Source organism: Suricata suricatta, chromosome 4, assembly GCF_006229205.1.
Source record: "Suricata suricatta isolate VVHF042 chromosome 4, meerkat_22Aug2017_6uvM2_HiC, whole genome shotgun sequence".
In the NCBI taxonomy this organism is placed as follows: domain Eukaryota; kingdom Metazoa; phylum Chordata; class Mammalia; order Carnivora; family Herpestidae; genus Suricata; species Suricata suricatta.
Window position 1 is genome coordinate 67,246,120 of NC_043703.1, and position 23,479 is coordinate 67,269,598.

Below are 23,479 nucleotides of genomic sequence, written 5' to 3' on the forward strand. Positions count from 1 at the left end.
ATCTTGATCCATCCATCAGGTGATGGACATTTAGGCTCTTTCCATGATTTGGCTATTGTAGAAAGTGCCTCTATGAACATTGGGGTGCATGTGCTCCTATGCATCAGCCTTTCTGTATCCTTTGGGTAAATCCCTAGCAGTGCTATAAGCTGGGTCATAGCGGAGTTCTATGGATAGTTTTTTGAGGAACCTCCACACTGTTTTCCAGAGCGGCTGTACCACTTTACATTCCCACCAACAGTGTAGGAGGGTGCCCGTTTCTCCACATCCTCGCCAGCATCTATAGTCTCTTGATTTGTTGAGTTTAGTGAGTCTGACCGGTGTGAGGTGGTATCTCAGTGTGGTTTTGATTTGTATTTCCCTGATGATGAGTGACACTGAGCATCGTTTCATGTGCCTATTGGCCATCTGGATGTCCTCTTTGGAGAAGTGTCTGTTCAGGTCTTCCCTGGAGAGTTCTTACTTAGATGTATAGATAAAATAATATATTTAGTCTGGGATTTGCTTTCAAATATAAGGGGAACAGAAGAATAGAATTATAACTTACACAAAAGTGGCTCTAAGTTATTCATATATAAGCTAGTTGTTGGACACATAGGAGTTTATTATATTATTCGATCTACTTCTATAGATGTTTGAAAATTTTAGGAATAAAATGTTTAAGGAACAAGAGTTTCACCAAATTATCCTTTTAGTCTATGGTTTGAAGCTTCTTTAGGAAATGAAAAAGTACTATTTTCTGGTAACTTCAGTAACTAAACTCCCCAGATAAGACCCATCTTATCACAGCTCAGACTTTCCAATACAAACATCCATAATACCTTTTCTTAGTAATCAAGAGAAAATTACACATCACACAGAAGTATAAAAAGCAATTCTGGTTGGAATATTTAAAGACAGAATGTGAAATTTTAAGCTCATCCAATGTTTTGCATATTCATTTAAACAGAAAACTCTCTCTCTCTCTCTCTCTCTCTCTCTCTCTCTCTCTCACTCACACACACACACACACACACACACACACACACACACACACACACACCAGAAAACAGAAATAAACCAAAGAAAAAAAACTTTCAAGAATTCTGAAGTACTAGGCAGAGTCTTAGAAGTTAGTGAAATGTAAATGAAACAACTATTTTCTGATTGCTTTTTCTGTTAATAAGTTCCTATTAAAAGAAATACTTTATTTACTCCCTTGTTAAATTGATTTCCCTCTTTCCAATTCAAGGGTTTTTTTCCCTCTCGATAATCATCTCACACATGCAGAAAATGCAAAAATTGAAAAATACATTAAAACCACTAAAACCCTCAAAATTTTACTACTCTGAAATAATTACTGTTAACATTTGGTGACCAGACTTCCAAAATTTCTCCATACATACATACATACATACATACATTTAAGTAAATGAGGATACCAAATACATAGTATATGGAAACATTTTTCCACCAATAATGCTGTAGAGAACCTCCTATATATCAAGTACTGCTAAACACTAATTTTAATGCTCAGAGAGCTCTTTAGTGGATAGCTGTACCACAACTAGTCTAACCAATCCCCTACTGATGAACATTTAGATGTTTTGGATTTTCTTTTTTAATCTTAACAACAAAACCACCAACATTCTTATGCTAGTTATTTACGTACTGTTTCTGAGCTTTAAGATTTAAGCCTCCTCTATAATCTGCTCTGGGATCCTCGTGCTATAAATCAGAAAGCACATTTCCTAGATTCCCTCAAGGGTTGGCTTCCTGTTGGATTCTTCCAATAAGAGACATCCGAGCTTCTTCAGGCACCCCATGCAGTAGCTTTGCAGTCCCCCAGCAACACCTAAGACACTCCTACTGTGACAGCTAGCTGGCTGTGCAGTACTGACAGGGCTCTTCCATCCAATGGGCAGTCCTGAACACCACTTGTTCTCAGCTGACCAGCCCTAGGGATCATAGCTGCTTCCAGCAAGCAGTTCCTAATCCCTGGGTTACCAAAGCAGCCTACTGCTATTTCATCCTTCAAACACCTGTATTAATTTATGTTTAAATATCCTGTGTGGTTTCTGTTTCTCTGACTCAATCCCGAGCCATAGAATCATTAGGTAGATATCTCTTCTAATTATCTCTGAAGTAAGTTCCTGAAAATAAAACTGCAGCATTGAAGACTACATGCACACATTTTAATTTATGTATTACCACATTACCAACCCAGAAAAGCTGAATCAATTTATAATCCAATCAAGCAACCATCACTGGAATGCTAGCTAATCCTGGTTATAGCATATAAGTGTTTTTATTTCTATCTGCCTCAATTACTATTAGAAGGCATAAACGTCTTTTCTTGATCTGAGAGGCCAGAAGGCTTTCCTGTTTGTGAATTTACTGTTCATTCCCTTTTTCAGTATTGTGTGAAACCTGTTTGCTATGTTATTATTAAGAGTCTTTATACATTACAGATATTAACCTTTTCTAAGTTATAAGTATTGAAAATAGTTTCCAAGCATATTATTTGCTCTCTAACTTACCATGATTTTTGCTTTTGTCTAAATAGTATCCTCCCTCACTAAAATATAAGGGCAGAGTCTGTTCATTTCAACAAAACTTCACACACATTTCAGTACCTTATACACAGTAGAGACTCTATAATATTTTTCAACAAATGGATATAGAACAGTACAATCCATCAGTATTTCATCTTATGATTTGGCATCAGTGTCCGTTCACCCACCGAAAAAAGGGGGGATTATAGAAAGGTTCTGGTTACCAGTACTTTTATTCATTTTATATATTTAAAATCTTAAATAAATCTGACTCATTTCAAATATATGTAAAATCAAGATAAGCAGCCAACATTGATTTTTCTTTTCAAAACAGCCTGCCAACAATTTACTAAGTAATTTAACTTTTCCTAATTTTTTGGCTAAATATTATACTCCTCTACGTAGTACTATAAAGTTGCAAATTTCTTGTATGTGTTACTCCTAGCTTTTCTGGGTTTTACCCCTAAATATGTTCAAAATGGTTGATAGTGTTTTATGGGATTTTGGTTTATATTGGCTATCTTGGTTTTGGTAATTTTTCAGTTGATTCGCAGATTTCCATGAAATACAAAAACTCTGTCTCCTCCAACACTTGTACTTCTTAAATTTATTTTCTTATGTAATTATACTGGCTAATGCTTCTGAAACAATGTTATTAAATCATGGCAAAGATAGTGTATTGTCCTCACTTCATTCCTAATTTTACAGGGAATGCTTCTGATGTTTACTATATGATTGGTGTGAGACACACTTATTATGTTATGAAGGCATTTAATCCTATTTTATTAGTTTTAATTAGAAACAGACTCTTTTATCATCTTAACCCTTTTAGCATCTATCAAAGTGACCTACTGTGTGCCTTTTCCCTTTTACTCAATTATATAATAAATTGTAGCATGAATATTAGGCTTATTAATACCAACCCTCTTTGTATTCCTGAAATTAACCACATTTGACCATAATATATTTTTGTTTTAGTTGACTCTCTTTTTACTAAAATTTTACTTAAACTTTTTGCAGCAATATCTGAAAGCTCTGTCTTAAGTTTTCTTTAGAGGAAATATCTGTTAACCAGTTTTAGCAATCTTGCTGGTTATCTTGGATTTGTAAGAAAATCCAAGTATTTAATCCAGTATTTAAAAATTTTTTTTAATGTTTTTTATTTTTATTTTTGAGAGACAGAGACAGCACAAGCAGGGAAGGGTCAGAGAGAGGGAGACACAGAATCTGAAGCAGGCTCCAGGCTCTGAGCTAGTTATCAGCACAGAGTCTGACGCAGGGCTCGAACCCACGAACTGTGAGATCATGACCTGAGCTGAAGCCGGACACTTAACTGATGAGCCACCTAGGGGCCCTAAAAATCCAGTATTTAAAAAAACAAAGATATAGGCACATCTAAAAGTTAGACACTTGAAGTAAAATGATAAGAAAAAGCAAACCAGATACGCAAACAAAAACAAAGTTGGATTTAAGGGCTTAAGCATAACTGAAAGCAAAGGGAAAGAGTATATAACTTGGTAGGCAGAGTTCACAATATAAAAGGGGTAATTAATACATTTCCTGAGTCTTTACATCCTAAAGAATATCCTTCACTTTCCCTTAAGCACAATTTGGCTACTTAAGGAAATTCTTAGGTTATATTCTTTTTGTCCATGAAAACTCTCTAGCTGTTAAATCATGAACTTTAGGAATCCTAGGTGGTTGAAAGAAATAAGCAAGCCTCTTTATTTTTCCATCGTACATAATATACTTCCTTTTCTTTGCACTTGATGTTTGTGAAATCACTTGTGTAATCCCTGAAAATTCAGTAAATTCCACCAGGATATTTTCCTAACACATGAGTCCTCTTGATATCCAAATTCACATTAGGATGATTCAGATTCATTCTAAACAAGTTTACTATTATTTTTTAATTATTATCTTCCATTTTCCATTATTCCGTTTCCATCGCAGAAACCTCTTAAGGGCTTTTCACTATCTGCAATTAAAGATTTTTAACTGCCTTTATTTCTATGCCTACATTTCCACATTCTACGCAATCTCCTCAAGCTCCATTGTTAGCTTACTGATTACATTTTTTTAAATTGCTTACTCTGCTCCTTGCCGCTTATAAGAAATTATACTTTATAATGCAAGTATGTTCCTGTCTTCTTTACCACTGGTTCTGCCACTTCCCTTTTTATGTATTTGTTTTGTTCTCTTATTTTTCCAGATATCATTTGCTGTTTTTCTTGGCAGTTTAAAATTGTTTAAAATTTCCTTTTTTCCTAGAAAAATTATATTCTTGCCAACAGTGATTATCACCTTTCTTGTGAGTACAAAAATATCTGCATAGGTTTCATGTTTGTTAATTTATCTGTACTCTGTTAACTCATCTTTGAATAAGAGAAATTTTCTGCCTTTGCCATTTGTACAAAAAGGTAGATAGCATCTCCCTGAAGACTGAACAGTGGATGCCTCTCTTTAAAAATTAACATCAAAGCTCCCAACTCATTACTCAGCCGGCTGGGTAAGGAGCATGGGGAAGGGCAGCAACTCCCTCATCTCAGTGTAATTTCTCTCCAGTCTACTGTAACCCCACCAGTGACGAGAACTAGCTCCACCTGCACCAAGGCTGTATTCTATGCTGTAAGAGGATGCTTAGTTTGGGTATAACTACCTACTCCGGAGGTAAGTCAGACACCTGAGAGACAGGAATCAGAACAGAAACCATAACACACCATCATTTTTGTTTAGTGGCTGAGCACACAATTCTTTCTGTGTCTCTAAAGTTGGTAATAAAACATCTGCTTCAAAATTCTCCTCTAAGCTTTACTTCACCTCTAAGTTTTGCTCCTCCTGCTAAGGAAAATAGGTCAGTTCAAAGAAAAATGGTGTGACCACAAAGTCTCTCCTTTAGTTCTATGACAGCCAAAATTAGGTTCTCCTTATTTCTCTCAAAGCCTGCCCATACCTCAATCTCCTCCTTCTAAATCAGCAAACGACAAAACACTTACTATCCATTCCCTTATATGCCTGATTCAGGAATATGTGTATCAACTGTCAATGTTCTCACATTCATTTTGGTCTAAATGATCTAGGACCAATTTTGTCCAATTCTACTTAAGATATATTTCTCTTTTGGTTCCTCTAAATTATTTTTGGTGAATTCAAGGGAAGATACTTTAATCAATACTCAGCTCTATCATTTTGCCTCAAAATGAACTCACCCAATTAATCATTTAAAATATAAAATCTGCATAAATATTTTATCTCCTGGGAGACATATTATACTATGAGCTACTTCATCAAGAACAGTGTGTACACACAGGTGTTCAATATCAGTTCATTCTCCTCATGAGAAACATCTGAAAAATACTTAGTATATAAATCAAATAATCTTTCAGTTCCATATTAAAGCAGCATATGTTTTAAAATACCCTTTGCATGTTCTAAAATGTCTACCTTTCAACCTTGCTCTTGTAGTTCTCCCACAAACATATCAAGCAATGTGTAAGGTATTAGAGACATTGGTAAAGACAGTCAAGAATGAAACTAAAACTACCAGTGAATAAAGAAAACTAAAACTTGCCCAAAACCCTAATTAAGAAAGGAACTGTGCCAGTATGGATATGGTACCATAGGCATTCAGAGGCCTAAATTCAAACCTTCACTCTGTACTTTCTAGCTATATGATTTAAAACCATTTACTTCAAGTGAATAACAGATTTCTCATTTGGAAGATTAGGATAATTCCTACACTTTACTGGACTGTTACAAAGTTTAAATGAGATGGTCCAGTAAGCGGGCATTCAGTAAGTGATACAGAGTTTTGTATTGTGTGTGTGTGCATGTGTGTATCCGCAAACTCTGATCTCTGACCTGGACTGGAGAACCAGAGCCAAAGGAATATTCATACTCTCCATCCCATTAAAAATTAAGAAATCAATTCTAAACAATAAAGTTTCTTACTCTTGCCAAAGAGAATGGGATTATAAAATTCTGGTATGTTTCAATTACCATGTAAACTAGAATTAAGTTCACATGAACAAAGAATAACAACAAAAAGTGTACCTGGGATTTTAAGAGCTATCTTTGTCCAGTTTCTTTCCGAGAAAATAGGCCACAGGCAATTCTTCAACATGAAGAAGCATGCTACCCCAACCACAACTAATCAGAGCAGCAGCTAACCCAGAAGTAATGAGGCTGATGTAAAGCCAACCATCAATGATGATGGCAAGATCAGGACCAACTATCAGATATACCCTCCAGGAAGAGGGAGGAAAGATGCATATAGAGAAGTAAGTAGGGATCCCCACAGAGAATGAAGACTCATCGTTTGAAGATATTACAGATTCCTGAATAATCAACCAGCATTAGAGATCCCAAGGATGAAAGCACAATTTCCAAATCCTGGAAATATTGAAATGTACACAAAAGTACACTGCTGTTAGGATGATTAACCATGCTTCCCCAAGTCAAATGAAGCAGTGCTTCTGAAAATTTTCAATTCAAAACCTTTAATCAGAGTATAGTGAAGAATCCTATGCATAGTCCTGCTGAAATTTTTTTGAAATGTCCTAAGAGACCTTAAATTCATGTAAATTGTTTATCCTATGCCATAATGTCAAGAAAATATTTTACCAGAAAATTATTTTCATTAAAATATTTAAGCAAAATAAATGCTTGAGAAAGAAATGCCATATTTATCTCACATTTTCATGAATCATCCAAAATACCAATCAGTGCTATCCCCCAGGAAATGAGAATCTAAACTGAATGATATAAACTTAATATAACTCAGATATCATTTCCTCAAAATTTACAAGATTCCAACTACTACATAAATCAAAAACAGTAAATTATTTTTCTATTTTCCAGAGTATTTATCAGAATAAACTCAAAACTTACGATCTGATGTGTGGGAAATCCTCTTCAATTTTGCTTCCTGTGTTTTTAAAAATTTGGAGTGCAGCTTCTGCTACTTTTTCATCATCCATTTTCAGGCAAGCCAGAAGAGATTCAAACGTTTCAGCAGAATGAAACGAGATGGGATGTGTAAATGAGAGTACCTAAAAACAGGAGTCATAAAAATGATCTATAAACCCTTTTCATCTTTAAATATAATTGGAAATACTCCAAGTAAACACAAAAATATTTATGCTAACAAGTATATGAAAGCACAATGAACTTTAAAACTTACTCAAATATGTATAAGATAATTTCTTGTGTAGGAAGATCATAGGACTTAAAGAAGTCTTTTCTTTCAAAATTAAATTACATGTTAATGTAATTCTACTCTAATTAATTTAGATTTTGGTTAATTTTGACTTTTTAAGTTATTTATTTATTATTTAGAGAAAGAGAGCACGCAGAAGAGGAGCAGAGAGAGAAGACAGAGGGAGAGAAAAAATCCCAAGTAGGCCCCATGCTGTCAGCACAGAGACCAACATGGGTTCTTATGGTCTCATGACATCATGACCTGAACCAAGATTAAGAGTTCGGATGCTTAACCAACTGAACCACCCAGGTGCCCCAGATTTTTTTTGGAGGAGAATGAGAATAAGAGAAGAGGGACAAGAAGAGAGAATTTAACAGAACAGCCCATTCTTCTAAATAAAAGTGATTAAAAGGAACTAGCTAGTAACATTTTTGAAAAAAAGTTATTTAGGAAAGAGGGTAAAACAACAGATATTAAAAGGTATCATAAAGTTATAATTATCAAATCAACATGGTATACTAACAGAAGACACAAAACAAAAAAGAAAATAATAAATAATTCCAGCATATATAAGAACTTATATCTTACAGTGGCAACAGAGAATGAAAACGAATAGTATTTTTAATAAATAGTCCTGATAAAACTGCATACCACTTAATTAAATCTTTCCCTACAATATACACTTTCAAAATAAGTTTCAGATGTTCATATTTCAGATTAAAAATCAAAAGTTATAAAAATTTTCTGAACAAGACAGGGTTTTTAAGCTTAAACAACTAGAATCAAATGTGGAAAGTAAAAACTAGTAGAAAAATATATTTAGCATAATGCCATATTTGTAAGATTCAAAAACAAGCAAAGTAAGTGACATTATTTAGAGATACATAAACAGAGATGATAAAACTATAGAGAACAGTACAAGAATGAATAATGAATAATAACCCAAATTCAGAACAATTATATCTGGGGGTTGTGAATCAGAAGAAAAACTATTCAGGAAATTCAACAGTATTTTTTTTTTTTTTTTAGTGTTTATTTATTTTGAGAGAGTGTGTGTGAATGAGTGAGTGGGGAAGGGGTAGAGAGAGAGGGAGACACAGAATCCCAAGCAGGTTCTGTGCTGTCAGTGCAGAAATCACAGCGCAGACCCCACAGACCTGTGAGATCATGACCTGAGCTGAAATCAAGAGGCGGACGCTTAACAAACTGAGCTACCCAGGTGCCCGTCAACAGTACTGTTAATACTATACTTGAGATAGCATCCTATTTACTTTTCACTGTATTTACTTTATTACCATACCTTATAACGTATATAATAGATTATATTTTATTTTTTTATTTACCAAATACATCCTATGAAAAAGCAAAGGAAATAAAAAACTCACATCAGTTTAAAAAGAACAAAAAATTAAGATGTCAGCAGAAGATGAACACAGGATAAAAAATTATGATTCACCACAGGAAAAACACTAACAATTAACATATGGAAGTTATACTTCAGAGCACTAATTATACAAATTAAAACATTTTTACTTATCAGATTAGCAAATCTCTTTAAAATTTATAATATTCCATGTTTGGGAAGATAAGATAGGCACCTTCATTCACTGCTAATGGAATTATATAGGAATATGATTTTTCTTTAAAGGAATTTGACTAAATATATACATTGAAAATTTTTGAGAATGATCTTTACATTTCAGGATTTTTTTAAAAAGGCATTAGTGAGAGATCTTAAACATATTTATCTTTGCAGTGATTATATGAATAAAATTAGAAAAATCTAATCCAGAGACATAGTTGGGAACACTATGATATCACAAAAGTGGACTAATCACCATTTCAAAAAATATAATGATTTAAAAATTTTTAATATGAGCCAGACACAGTGCCAAGAAACTTATGTACATGTTTTACTTTAGTGCTCTGTGAGGTAAGTGCAATCATTATCTCTATTACAGATGAGGAAGTAGAGGCAATGAATTTACCCAAAAGCATCCATCTAGTAACACCCATAAATCAGATACATTTTTTGACATTCCTAAAAACACTATCTTAAAAACCACTGAAAAAAATACTTGTAATTTCATAAGGGAAAATAGTCAAGATATAAAAGTATATATATTCAGTCTGGTCTCAACTATATAAAGCATCCATTTTTTCAAGATTATAAAGGAAACAAAAGAAATGCTTGTGTACGTATTATAGGCTTATGAATGTTTTCTTCTTTAATTTTTACTCTCTTTTTAAAAAAATTTTTTTTTAAACTTTTATTTATTTTTGAGAGACAAAGAGAGACAAATCATGAATGGGGAAGCAGCAGAGAGAGGGAGACACAGAATCCGAAGCAGGCTGCTTGACGTGGGCCTCGAATCCATGGACCGTGAGATCATGACCTGAGCCGAAGTCAGACACTTAACCAAATGAGCTACCCAAGCACCCCATTTTTATACTTTCTAAGTTGTCAACAATTAACTGATATTTTTGTAATAAGTACAAGGCAGTAGTATACTTCAGCTAATAAAATAAAAGATAAAATGTAGTTTTAGGAAGAATTTGGCTCCATCTTTGCTTACTAATGAAAACTTCTGATTCACTATTTTACTGTAATAATACTAGGCTATATTATACAATTTAAACCTTAAAATATTTAGCTTACATATTAGAGGAAATGAGGAATTTCTAAATGATTGAGAAAGTTTTACTTCAGGTTCTATAAACTTAAGAAGCAAATCTCAAGAATACAAAATATATGTTATATATACTAAGCAGCTACCTAATTAGGCACTTCATTTCACCACAAACATATTTACCTTAAGCAGTTCAAGACCTGCCCTGATGGCCTGATCAGTTGGAACACCCTCATCTTCATCATCTGCTGTTCCATCTATTGATTTGTTCACTTGCTTAATAAGAGCACTAAAGTGTGAGAAAAAAAAATTGCCATATTTTCAAGTGTTCTTTATTAGCACTAAGAAAAATAATTCTGAATATTTTCTCTATAGACTATATTCAAACACATAAAAATCTGACATAGCTGTTTCCCAGACATTACTGCAAAACAAAAAACTATATTAGGTATTTTGAGGCACTTCTTTTCAAAACTGTATTTTACCATCAATTCCAATGAAGTCCAAATGTTATTTGATTTGCTGTTTATTAATACTACCTATATTTTCATTCTTGCATTTTCCATGGAAGATCTATGCCTAAACACAAAACAGATGTTTTCTAATTATCTAAAATTCATTATTGCTCTAGTAAGTTGAACAATGTATACTGAAAAAAGGATAAATGGCAACATTAAGCACTTTCAAAATATTTGCTAAATATTACTATGTGTCAGTACTGTTTTAAGAGCCAGAAACACACAGGTCTGTTCCTGAAACACAAGCCTATTCCTGAAAGGTGTAAAAATACATAGATAATAGGCATATAATAAAATCTCATTAGAAGTTAAAATAGATTATAAAGGAAACAAAATGCTTTGAAAGTTTCTTCTAAAAACAGATTTATTTTAAAATAAACATTTATAATGCAGTTTCAATTATCTAAAATAATCACTCACACTTTCAGGCATTTTTTTTTTTTATAAAAACCAAATAACATATATACATTAAAGGTAGAGACATAGTATGTATCAAAATGGAGGAAAATTCAACTATTCAATGTTCATTAAAATGCTTAGTAGCTCTATGTTTCTACAAAAATATTATGTACTCAAATTTAAGTCCAAGCTATAAGTCAAATGTATCTGTCTCCCTTGCAGGGTCACCGTATAATTTATCAACCCTTAGCAACTGATGGATCACAATTGATTAACTGCTTCTCATAGCTCCAACTATCCCGAATAAAACTATCTCAAATAAAAATCTTTAGCCTGAATTCCCTTCCAATGTATTCAGGAGCCCCAAGGGTTTTTACCTAGACATCCCACAGGAGTGACAAATACCATCTACTCAAAATCAAACTCATTCTTTTCTTCCATGATGCAGAGCATGAAGCTCTCAGTCTAGTGAAGGAAAGCCAAAAATAAGTAAACAAATACAGAGAAAACACAATCAGGGAACAACAATGATTAGAAAGAATGCAAAGACAAGAATTGAAATTTGTTAGCCAGAGTAGTCAGGAAACGCATTTCTGAGCTAATAAACCAAGGAACAGAGCCAGTCATATAAAAAATCTGTGAGGAAAAGCATCAACCTGGAAAACCAAAGAGAATCAACTGAAAAATACTAAGAGTTCAGTGAGGTGACACTAACAAAACACACAAAACAACACAAAAAACACAAAAAATCAACAGTGCTTTTCTCTATCAGCCAAAGCCACCTAAAAAATATAGAGAAGGGAAAATCTATTCACAATGACAAGTCAAAATATATAGAATAAAAAGTTGTAAATGCACAGAACCTATGTGTAAATTCTAAAACTATAAGAAGGGAACACAGGGATTTGAATAAATCAAAACAACTATTTTTGTAAGATGGAAACACAATATTATACAAATGGCATTTTTCACTAATCTACAAATGTATCAGGAGTACACAATTTGGTAAAGAAGATTCAACAGATACATTCTATGGCTCAACTGGAAAAATCAATTAAAGTATGGGAACAGCCAATTAATTTTAGGGGGGAAAGATGAAAGAACTTTCTCAACAAGATAATAAAAATTATCATTAAAACCTCAGAAGACAAAGAAACCAAAGTGAGAATTTATGCTATTATAAGGAAACATTACAAATCGATTGGGAAGGAAAGAATTTTCTAATAAATGAAGTTGATACAACTAGCATTTAAAGGATGGGTATCTACTTTCACATTATATACTAAAATGAATTCCAGAACAATTAAAGATTTAAATGGAAAAGGCCACACAACCACCTAATATGATACCAAAGGCAGAAAAGTCATAAAGGAAACAACTGATAGATTTAATTACATATATAATTTATACAAATGTAAAAGGCAACAGAATTAAGTTAATAGCCTATTTTATGAAGCATTCTTACAACCAATAAGAAAAAGACAATTCCTGCAAGTCCCTCATAGAAAAGTTTTTTAAAAAGCAACTAACTAAGGAGTATATGGGGGGAAAAATTTCAACTTTATTAGTGACACTTTTTTTTTTTTTTTTAAAAAGAAGACCATCATTCACCTATAAAATGGCAAGGACTAAAAAGGTTAATAGCCACTCTATCAGAAGAGTTAGGTGAATTGGACACTCACTGACTATTGGTGGGGACTAAGAGTGGAATCCAAGACATACTGTAGAGTGTGATGGTTATCCAAGAGGGCTCTGGAGCCAAACTTCCTGGGTTACAATATAGTTTGCCACTTTCTAACAGTGGGGAAATTATTCAACAGCTGTAACTCACTGCTCCTTATCTATAAATTTGTCTCATGTGGTTAAGAAGTAAATGAGCAAAACGTAAACACTTAGAATCATCTAGGTACTTTATAAGGACTAACTGCTACTACTTGTTATTGTTATTTATGCTTTGCTGTATCTTCTGTATCACTACAGCCTATTGACAATAAAGCCAAAGACCTATTTTGAACCTCGGTCTGTTCATAGTACACATTATTTGTGAAAACTTTCTCCCATCTTATCTTTCAAAACACTACAAAACCCTGATGTTCTTACATTCCTGTAATTTTTCTGCTGTTAAAAAAAATTCCAAGGTTCTGTCCATGATCTTTTCATCTTTTTATGTCTTTCTATGCAATCTCTTGCCTAGGGAAAGAATCCATTATCACAGTTTCACATCAAGCTTCAGTTTTTAAAACCTGTCATGTCCAAATAAGCAGCACATGAGCTCCCATGTTTCTTTTCAAAGTTGTTACTATGTACTTCATTTGAACTTGAGCTCTTAGACTTTGACTCAAGTTTATTTCCCATCTCCAGTAAGATGACCCATTCTTTTTAAACCTTCCCCCAATATAATCTTTCCTTTCCATCACACTACCAGCATTCACAATTTATAGCACCTTAACAGTCTGTCCCTTCTACTTCCTTCCTCCTACCTGTCATTAACCATCCACTGTTCTCCACAGACTAAAGAATAAAGTAAAAGCTCTAAAGTTATACCTTAAATGCTTTCCACAATCTGATCATAACTCCTTTTTTAGCATTATCTCATACTATTTTTATACCTTTCCATATTATAGTTTAAATGGATGGCAATCATTTTCTAAATATCCTTGTTTTTTCCTATCCAGCTAGCTTGGTTTATATTAATCTCAGTGCATAGAATATTCTTTCTCCCACCTCAGTAAAAACATCATCTTATCCCTTTTTCCTTAGGTCAAATACTACTTCCTTACAGAAAACCTCTTTGAGTCCTCTGAACACTGTCTGCCTTAATTTTATGAAACTAAAATGTAATCTTTTGATTAAAACTCTTTATTCCATTACCAAACAGAGGGTTAATGAAAAGCAAAAAGTAGGGTTTGCTAGTATGTAACTAGCATTGCCTTGAATAGAGAAAGCATGGGATTGTTTATTTAATTAAGGAGTTTCAGTCTGATTCAGTACTAATACAGAGGGTTCTGATTTTTTTGTTTTACAACTGGTTTTCAAACCACTGGAACCCTTCTTCAAATGAAAACTGATGCAAGAGGAATCCAAAGTTACTACGGGGTATCCAAAATAGTGTCTCCCTACTCTGCAGGGGATTACAGGCCAAAAGCTACACCCTCTACCCTCCCAAACAAAAAACCAAAAATCTCCCAAAGGGTTCAGAGTACAGGATGGTATTATATAGTGTAGAGTCTAATATATCTCATTTACTGATGAGCAGCAAATCAGAATTAATGAATGTTTACACACACACACACACACACACACACACACACACACACACACACTCTATAAGTGCGTTATTTTTTCAACCAGTTGAAACAGTTTAGGAAAATGTTTAAAAAAAAAAAAAGAACATTTTAAAGGGAATATAGCCGTAAGAAGAAAAGTATTTTCCAAGATGTCACAGTTAGGTGATATGTAAGCTGAACTGAGTGTCGTTTTAAAAATAACACTTTGAGTTCTCAATTATCTGTGAAAATGCATCATATACTGCTTTACAACCTATTCACCTAATTTTCTGTTCCTGAGGACATAATTACAAGGTGTCTGCATTACTTATCCTATTCAAGCTAACTAAAAAGAGGAATTCCTGGTATACTCATAACAAAAATTAAGCTTAAAATGACATTTTCTCATCTAAATACAAGTAATATTTAAAATTAAAATAAATAACAAGATAAATATACACAGATGTGTACAGATCAGTGTGTACATATACACACACACATATATGAACAAATAATATGTACAGGCACATATAGACTTGGATACAGCCATTTTACATATACAAAAATCCATAGTTAAGTGCCTTGTGTGTGTGTGTGTATGTATATACATACACACACATATACACACCAGGTACTCAAAAGCACTGCCTGAAGCATGAATGAATGAACAGTAATGAAAATTTAGTATTTTTACATACAAATACCTGATAGATTCAGTATCTATGTGCACAGGTGCTATCCTCTCCAAAAGAAACTTGATCATTTCCAGGAAAGGATTTGTAGGCTGTTTGGGGTTGCCCAGCTTCTTAGTTATTTCACGCTATAAGGTAGATTTTTTTTTAATGTTACAAAAGCTTGTTTAAATAAATACATCGCATTAAAATGTTTAGAACCCAAAATAATTAAAATCATGCAATACTGGTGTTGGAATAAGCAAATCAGTAGGAATTGAATGAGTTGACAAAACAAAATTAAGAATTTTGAATATGAGAAAGGTATGATTTCAACTAACAGTAAAAAGATGAATTATTGAATACACTGTTTTGAGATAACTGAAGAGACATCTAGAAAAAAGAGAAAGATCCCTATTTCATTCTTTATACCAAAAACATTCCAAAAAGATAAAACAAATACAAAAGAATAAAATCAAGGGTCAGTGGAGACAAAATTTCAGAGTAAAATAATCAAGGAAGCTTGTTAAAACTACAGATTCCTGGACCTCATTGAGGAGATTAGTCAATCTGGGGTGGAGCCAAGAATCATCTTTTTCCTTAAAAGCCTCCTGAAAGTTGCACTGGCAACAGACTGAGAAATACTGACCTCAGTAAGTATTGTCATTGACTTGCAATATAATGGGGTTTTGAAAGCAGGACACAAAAGGCAAAAACCTTAAAGAGTCTGCTGAGACTTAGTTATATAAAAATAAAACTATGGTATATAAAGAACATCAAAATCAAAATGGAAGGGCAAACTATAAATGACAGAAAATTATCTGCAGCTTATTTAACATACATGAATAACAAATCAAGAAGATAAAGATAAATGTCATTCCAGAAAAATAGGCAAAGATTAAACACACACAATTTACCAAAAACATGAATGGCTAATATACCCAAGGCAGGGAGAGGGGTGGGGGTCAAATAACAAGGAACCAAGAATACAAATCCTACCAAAATAATTATGTTTTGTTTGAATTTTGCTTCTTTCCAACAACAACAGAAGCCAATATTGAATCTATCCTAAAGAAATCAAGACTGTAAAATAAATTAGCTGTAACGATACTAAAGTGTTCTTTAAACAAAACTGGGAGAAAAAAATCTAAATGAGTATAACATAAGTGGATTGTTCAATGATTATGGTACACATATTCAATGGTATGCTATGCTGCTATTAATGTTGTAAAAAACTAATAAAATTAAGTAAAACGTACAAAGCTGTACAAATAACATGATCTTATTTTGGAAGACATACACTATAATATAAAGAGCAACTGTCTCTATAGACAAGTTATAGTTTACCTGTATTATCATTTCTGTGATATTTTCTAAATTTTACTCAACAAATATAAATTATTTTATAAAAAGGGTCAAAAAAAGATGTGAGGGGTTCTTCAAACATTAACTCTGCTAACAGTCCCCCTTACCACACAGCCTTCAGCCTGCTTGCAGGAGCACGTTGGACTAACGAGTACTTCCAGCTGTTTTCTTATTTTCTCATCATCTTCCAACACCTGTGTGAACTTCTTCATGAAATCCTGAGCCTTACCAGGATCTGGCAAATTTCCTTAAATGAATCAAAATCCAATTAAAATGCTATTTCAGAAATTTCTCAACATACTAGATCAAAATTTTTCATTCTTTTTATTACTTTAAAAATCTCAATTTACAAATTCAGTCTAGTTTAATTTAAAATTGTGGATCAACTTCAATAGTCAATTTTCCCTAAATTCTGCTTTCTAGAAACAGGAAACCAGAACACTATGAAGAAACATCGTGGTAAGGAAAGATGGAACTGGCTCTACAAACCCCCTTATAATATTTAATGGCATTAAATCTCAACCTTGAAGATCCCAATTTATTACTGTCTCCTTGAGCTTGTTGTGTACACTGCTCTCTTGTAACTCACAGAAACAGATCAGTAAGTTTTACCTTTAAGAAACTAATTTCATATACTGAGTTACTGTTAAACCATCCAAAGACAAATCATATACATATAGGATCTCCTTCTAAGAGACAGTGTCCATAGCCAAACTACTGAGGAGATAGTTACTAAAAAGCAATAGCAGAAAATCACTTGTTTTAAGGTTATCCATCCAAAGAGACTGAAAACTAATTTATGTTTAACTGCCCAAAACTAAAAGATACTTTGGTCTTAAAATGTTACTCATGCCACAAATCTTATCACTTAGACTAAAACTCAGTTAATTAGATTACTGTTCTCTTCAGAATCTGAGCATTACTTCCATACACACTTTGAAATATTTGTTAACATCCCAGAAATCTATCTGAGAGAAATCTCTTCACTATTATCAAGTGGAAGTGCAGAAGAAGTATTCCTCAGGTGTTCCTGATTTTCCTCTGTCCATGTGCTACGCTATACAGCGATCTTCGAGGCGAGAGGAAAAGCAAATATCCTACAAAAACAGCTACTTTGCCCTATCCTTGCACGGAACAAAGGAGATGTGCTACACAATCCTTTTGTACTTACTGTTAAGTACAATTAAATAACATTTTATTTGAAATCACTGAAAGCAAAAAAGCAAATTAGTAATTTTTTTCCAAAGAAGCAGCTCTTTTGTATTAAGTATACCCTTTCCTCTAAATTTTGGCTCAGAATGAAATTAGCTTCAAACAGATTGACAATAAAGCAAGCAACTCCAAGGAACAGAGTCAGTTTTCACAGTAAGGTTATGCTTAATAATTTGAATGAATTTCCCAAAATAAACGTATATAATATATCCTTTCTCCAGCTTTTCCTCATACCAATACACAAAAGAAAAAGAAAAATTCTTTGTAGCAAAGTAGATGAGAATCAGAGAAAAAGAAAAGCTGAGGCTGAGCTGTCTGTTAAAAACAAAATAAAAAACACTTTACTCCTTTCCTATATTATCAGAGCCCAGAGTGGAATTCCATGACACTTTAAATTATGAAAAACAAGTATTTCAATTAAACCTTAAATTTTACATGTAATATCTGAAATAACTTACTTGTAATAACCATCACTTTTGAAAATATGGCCTTGACACTGGCATCCGTCTGTAAATCACACAAAAAAATGCAAAATTAATATCTCCTAATAATCTTCATCATACCCTTCAGAAAATTAGAGAAGAATGACCTACTAATGCTCCAGGCCCACACCCTGCCCACCACCACAGTGACCTCCTTGTTTAGCTGGGTTCAGACTCGACTAAGTGGATGAAAAGTGCAAGTGAACGCTCTGTTGTCAACATCTCTGTCCTCATCCTGTTTTGTCAGCCAACAAACAACAAACAAACAAGCAAAGAATGCCTTTGTTCCAAACTTTTGAAACAGGGAGAAATTCTGTTTTCTTTAGTAATGAAAGAACAGAGCAACTAAGCTTAGAAAAGGAACAAAATAACCTGGTTTTCAAGTTTTTAAGCTATCTCAAAGAAAAAATTCATAAGGATATAATTCTGGTTGACTTAAAGTGTTCCTAAAATTTTTAAGCCTGGGGCGCCTGGTGGCTCAGTTGGTTAAGCCTCCGACTTCGGCTCAGGTCAGATCTCACATTCGTGGGTTCGAGCCCCGCGTCAGGCTCTGTGCTGACAGCTAGCTCAGAGCCTGGAGCCTGCTTCTGGTTCTGTGTCTCCTTCTCTCTCTGCCCCTCCCCCCTCTCATGCTCTGTCTCTCTCTGTATCAAAAATAAATAAAACACTAAAAATATAAATTTAAAATTTTTAAGCCTGATGATTATAAGGCATAGTCATGAAGCTTATGGGGAAGATACTAGATAAAGACAATTTAAAAAAATGCCACTGACATGTACAAAAGATTCTTCCAAGAGTGCTATTTATTTGCTGTGTGAACATTATTTCTGTAAATGAATGTGTCACTGTATTGTGCTCCGTGTAATACAGTCTGTAAAGTCACATGAGTAAAAGATGTTTCTAAAGGTGCTAGTTATTTAACAATGCATCAAGTTAGTGTTATTTTTTTAAAGATGTCATTCAGCAATTCTGAATAATATCCTGAACCAGAAAAATATCGTAGTGAAGGCAAAAACAAACTAAATAAACAAACCATCCCTATTTAGAAGGAGCTTGCAAAGAGAAAGCGAGACACAAAACACAGAATTCAAGAGTTAATTCCCAAATATTTGGAATTTAAAGTACTTGAATAGATATGTCAAGAATCAGAAGATGCTATTGTTTAATTTGGGGGGAAATAGGTGTTGCCGGGTTTTCAAGTTGATCCACGTGAAAAAGAAAGAGCATCAACAGAAGTACAATATTAGAAATTATGTCACTTTGAGTGACACTGAGCAAATCAACTTAATTAAATAAAGCAGAAGGGCTTTACTGCTGAACTAAATAGGAATAAAAACTATCTTTATCAGACTGAGTAATGAAGGAGACAAAAAAAAAATACTGATTTGTAAGTATTTAAGAGTCTCCCTAGAAAAAAAGGAATATAAACATCCAAAAATTAAATATAGCTTTGAATTTTTTTCTACCTTTATAATGTCTACTGTAATTCTCAGTATAAAGTAAATATTAAATAATAAGGGATTGTTAATTCTCCTCTCACTGGAATTTTCCTTTGAGGTACTATCTTCCATTTGGTTTCTTCTTCAACCCCATGGCACATTAATGGGAATTTCCTCCTTAACCTGGATAACTCAGTAATTATTTTAAGACAAGTTAAAGAAAAATTCCGCAAGGGAGAAGACATTAAAACATTTTAACTGAATGGAGACTGTATTTTGTTATTTCACATGAGAATGAAACCATGAGACCCTCCCAAGTTGTTATCAACTGGCAAGGGAAGGAAGCTCCCACTAAGTAAATTTTAAAAGGACAGTGAGAATCAAGAACAAAGTTATTTTTTTAATTAGTCTTACACATCATGCTGTTAAACATATGATCTGCACACTTAATACACTAACTACTCGGCTATTCTGACTTCAATAATGCCTAAAATCAGAAATAATTTTATTTACATGCACATAAAAACATCTCATATCTAGTTAACCAATGCAACTTTGAGCAAAAGGAAGTAAATTAATACAGCTCTAGACAGCAAATAGGAGAACCTTATTCAGAGCTTATTAACCGAAATACACTAACTTATGCACTAGAACATTGAAACACGTGTATGGCTGAAGCATACTAACTCAAACAGCAATTTTCCAATCTTGCTCATTGACAGAGAAAGTACTGAAATAGAGAATCACTAAAAGTAGTTTTAAGTCATTTATAATACAGAAATAATAATTCTAGTAGGTTTAATATACTCAATAATCAAAGAAAGTAGGTATGTTCAAAAAACCAGAAACAAGAGATTACTGTTAGCCCTTACGTGAAACAACTCGTCTCTATTGACCTCTGTTCTATGACCATGCAGTATACGTTTTGATTTGTGGGAGTTATTTGGGGGTTGATGGTGAGGCATTCCACTACAGATTGAAAGGAAATTAAACATAACAGCATATTGTCATTTGTGTGTGATATATATTTCCTTGGAAATATTCATTTAAAATGACCATACATACCGCTTTTTCAATGAATTACATCTTTTACAGCCCTACATACAACATTCTCAAACAACATTCTAGGGGGAAAAATACTAGAATCATTCTAAAAGTCCAAAAATTTAAATACATTGACTGAATGAATACAATTATAACTATGAAAATCAAGTAGTACTTTAAAATTACTGTGATATTTTAAGTAAAAATATAAAGATACTTAACTAAAATTACATGATACTATTTTTGTAAAACCACAAGACTAAACAAAGATGATAGGATCATTTTAGTGTGGCAAGGGAGAGTTCAATTTTACTCTATTTTCTATGTTTTCAATGAGAGTTATTGTTTTGGTTTTTTTTAAAGCTATATAAGAACTTTAATTCTGAGTACAAAAAAGCACATTCTCTTTCCTGTTGGGTATCATCTTTTACAAATATAGTAAATGAAGATTTTAAATTTTCTATGCAATAAATTTCCTGAAAATTTCTGTGTTCCGGGGCAGCTGGGTGACTCAGGTGATTATCTCACAGTGGTGAAATCAAGCCCCACATCAGGCTTTGTGCTGGGCTCTGCACTGGGCATGGAGGCTGCTTAAGATTCTCTCTCCTTCCTTCCCTCTGCCCCTCCCCTGCTCACGCAATTTAACTTTCTCTCAACAAAAACAAAGACATTTTTTTTTTCAGTGTTCGAAATTAGAGATCAGAGCTTCTCGGGTAGAATGGTTCCTTACAGAAATAGGTATTTCAACACACTGCAGCAATGGTAAAGAGTAACTAAAATACAGGTGTTTTTACAAAACTTCTCATCAAAGGAAAACTTTTCATTAAATTTAACTTACTTTGGGTTGCTTAATTAAGTCAAGCAAATCCTTGACTTGATGTCGGAGCAGATTTTGACATTTCCACATTTCATTCAACGCTCTGTAAAATACAAACATGTAAATTTAAATAACAAAACAGAATAAAAATCCTGGGAATATTCCAAATATACTGCTTTTCTTTTTAAGTTCAAATATTAACAAAAAACGCCAGAGATGAGGTAAATCTCACAGGACCAAGCAAACTGATGACATATGGAGAGAAAAAAAGAGTCATATATGAAAGATATGAACATGGGAAAGGATACCTGTATTAAAAGAAAAAAAAATGGTTGTTTTTGTTTTGTATAAAAATAGGGAAGACCTACTATTAACTGCAACATGTTTGTAAACAAGGGTAGAAGAATTACCTACTGAGATTATAACCTTAAGAAATAAAGGAACGTGTGGTGGAGTACAGTCCTATAGTAGGCCATACGAAAAGGAATCAAATAAACAAACAGAAAAGAGTTAGTACTGAAAGGATGAGGGATACTTTTTCCTAAAACAGAAATATTTATAATGTAATTTATTAGATTATATTTATATATTATATATGTGTTATAATATATAAATATAATGTGTTATATACCTATATATAAGTAAACACTCATTAAATAAGTTTAAAATATGTATAAAGTAAACTGATATAAATAAAAATGACAATTTCTCACTTGTTTATTTAATCCTCAAATTCTCACAGTTTAGAGGTAGAATTTATGTGTTTAGATTTTTAAGGACTTACTGAGGTCTACAGTCTGAAGTATATCTAGTTAACTAAATAACATGTATTATATAAATTATATAAACCATGTATTATATTACATACATATATTGCATATATTCCACATATTCTGTGAAAAAATTTTTTATACTATATAAATTTGTCATGTACACATATTTACATGTTATATATAAATGTTTGATATATAAATATATGAATTATGACATATGTATAACATATTATATATTTACATATTATTTGAATATTATTTTTATATGGCAAAAATTTTGATGTTCTCTTAATACTTTTATTGTTTTCAGGCAGAGATTTAAATCTAAAATCAAATTATATACATACTCAAGAAAATATACATAAATCCTGACAATAGTTATTGAAATATTATGTTACAGAATTTAGAATCACATATTTTAATATATGAAAAGGAAATTTTCCAAAATCAAACACTTTTCATTATTTTATTTTCAATTTTCTATACATCTACTAACCTCCAGTATCACACTGGAGCACTGCCATAAAAAATAACAAGGTACATAAACATATGAAACCACCCTTTTTCTTCTGATACATAATTGTTAAAAATTTTCATTCTCCTCCTTAACACGATGTTTTAAGAATACCTTTGGATATCTTTATGGAGATAAAATAGTTTAAATTTGAACACTTAAATTCCTTTATAGTCATCACCTCAAAATGGTACTGGCAAACCAACAGTTTTGGGACATTTTATCTTAGAAGTTAAATTTAAAATAACTGTACTATTTTCAAGTTATTAAACTTCCATCAAAAGTTTAATTGGCACACTTTAAGAATGTAAATATTAAAAGAAAAATGACTAGTATACAGAGGATATAGAAATATAATAGCTAAGTAAGAGTTAATTTTCAAAGAAACAGAGTAGTCATCCATGAAATGATTCCTGAACTCCAAAGTCAATGAATGGTCTCTCACTTGCTAAGACATTTGATCATTACTTACAATTTCTGATAGGCCTGAATTTTGTAACTTGCCTTCACTTAAACTAAAGCAGAAACTATTTTACCTACTTTAATTATTTGTTAATTTAAATATGAAATCTCAAGTAATTCTAAGGCTCTTTATAAACTACTATGGCTATAGCT

General features: G+C 32.7%; 1 protein-coding gene across 9 annotated transcripts in view; it reads right to left on the reverse strand.

Annotated features, from left to right (window-relative positions):
- The window catches only part of PDS5B (PDS5 cohesin associated factor B), a 184,282-nt gene that overhangs the window by 57,663 nt on the left and 103,140 nt on the right, over nt 1–23,479 (reverse strand). For all 9 annotated transcript variants that reach the window (XM_029936869.1, XM_029936868.1, XM_029936870.1 and 6 more), the window contains 6 exons: nt 21,599–21,680; nt 18,254–18,302; nt 16,691–16,830; nt 15,252–15,367; nt 10,548–10,653; nt 7,425–7,585 (listed from right to left, as the gene is read on the reverse strand). In XM_029936869.1, coding sequence (XP_029792729.1) covers nt 7,425–7,585; nt 10,548–10,653; nt 15,252–15,367; nt 16,691–16,830; nt 18,254–18,302; nt 21,599–21,680 — 654 coding nt within the window. The remainder of the gene's footprint in view (nt 1–7,424; nt 7,586–10,547; nt 10,654–15,251; nt 15,368–16,690; nt 16,831–18,253; nt 18,303–21,598; nt 21,681–23,479) is intronic.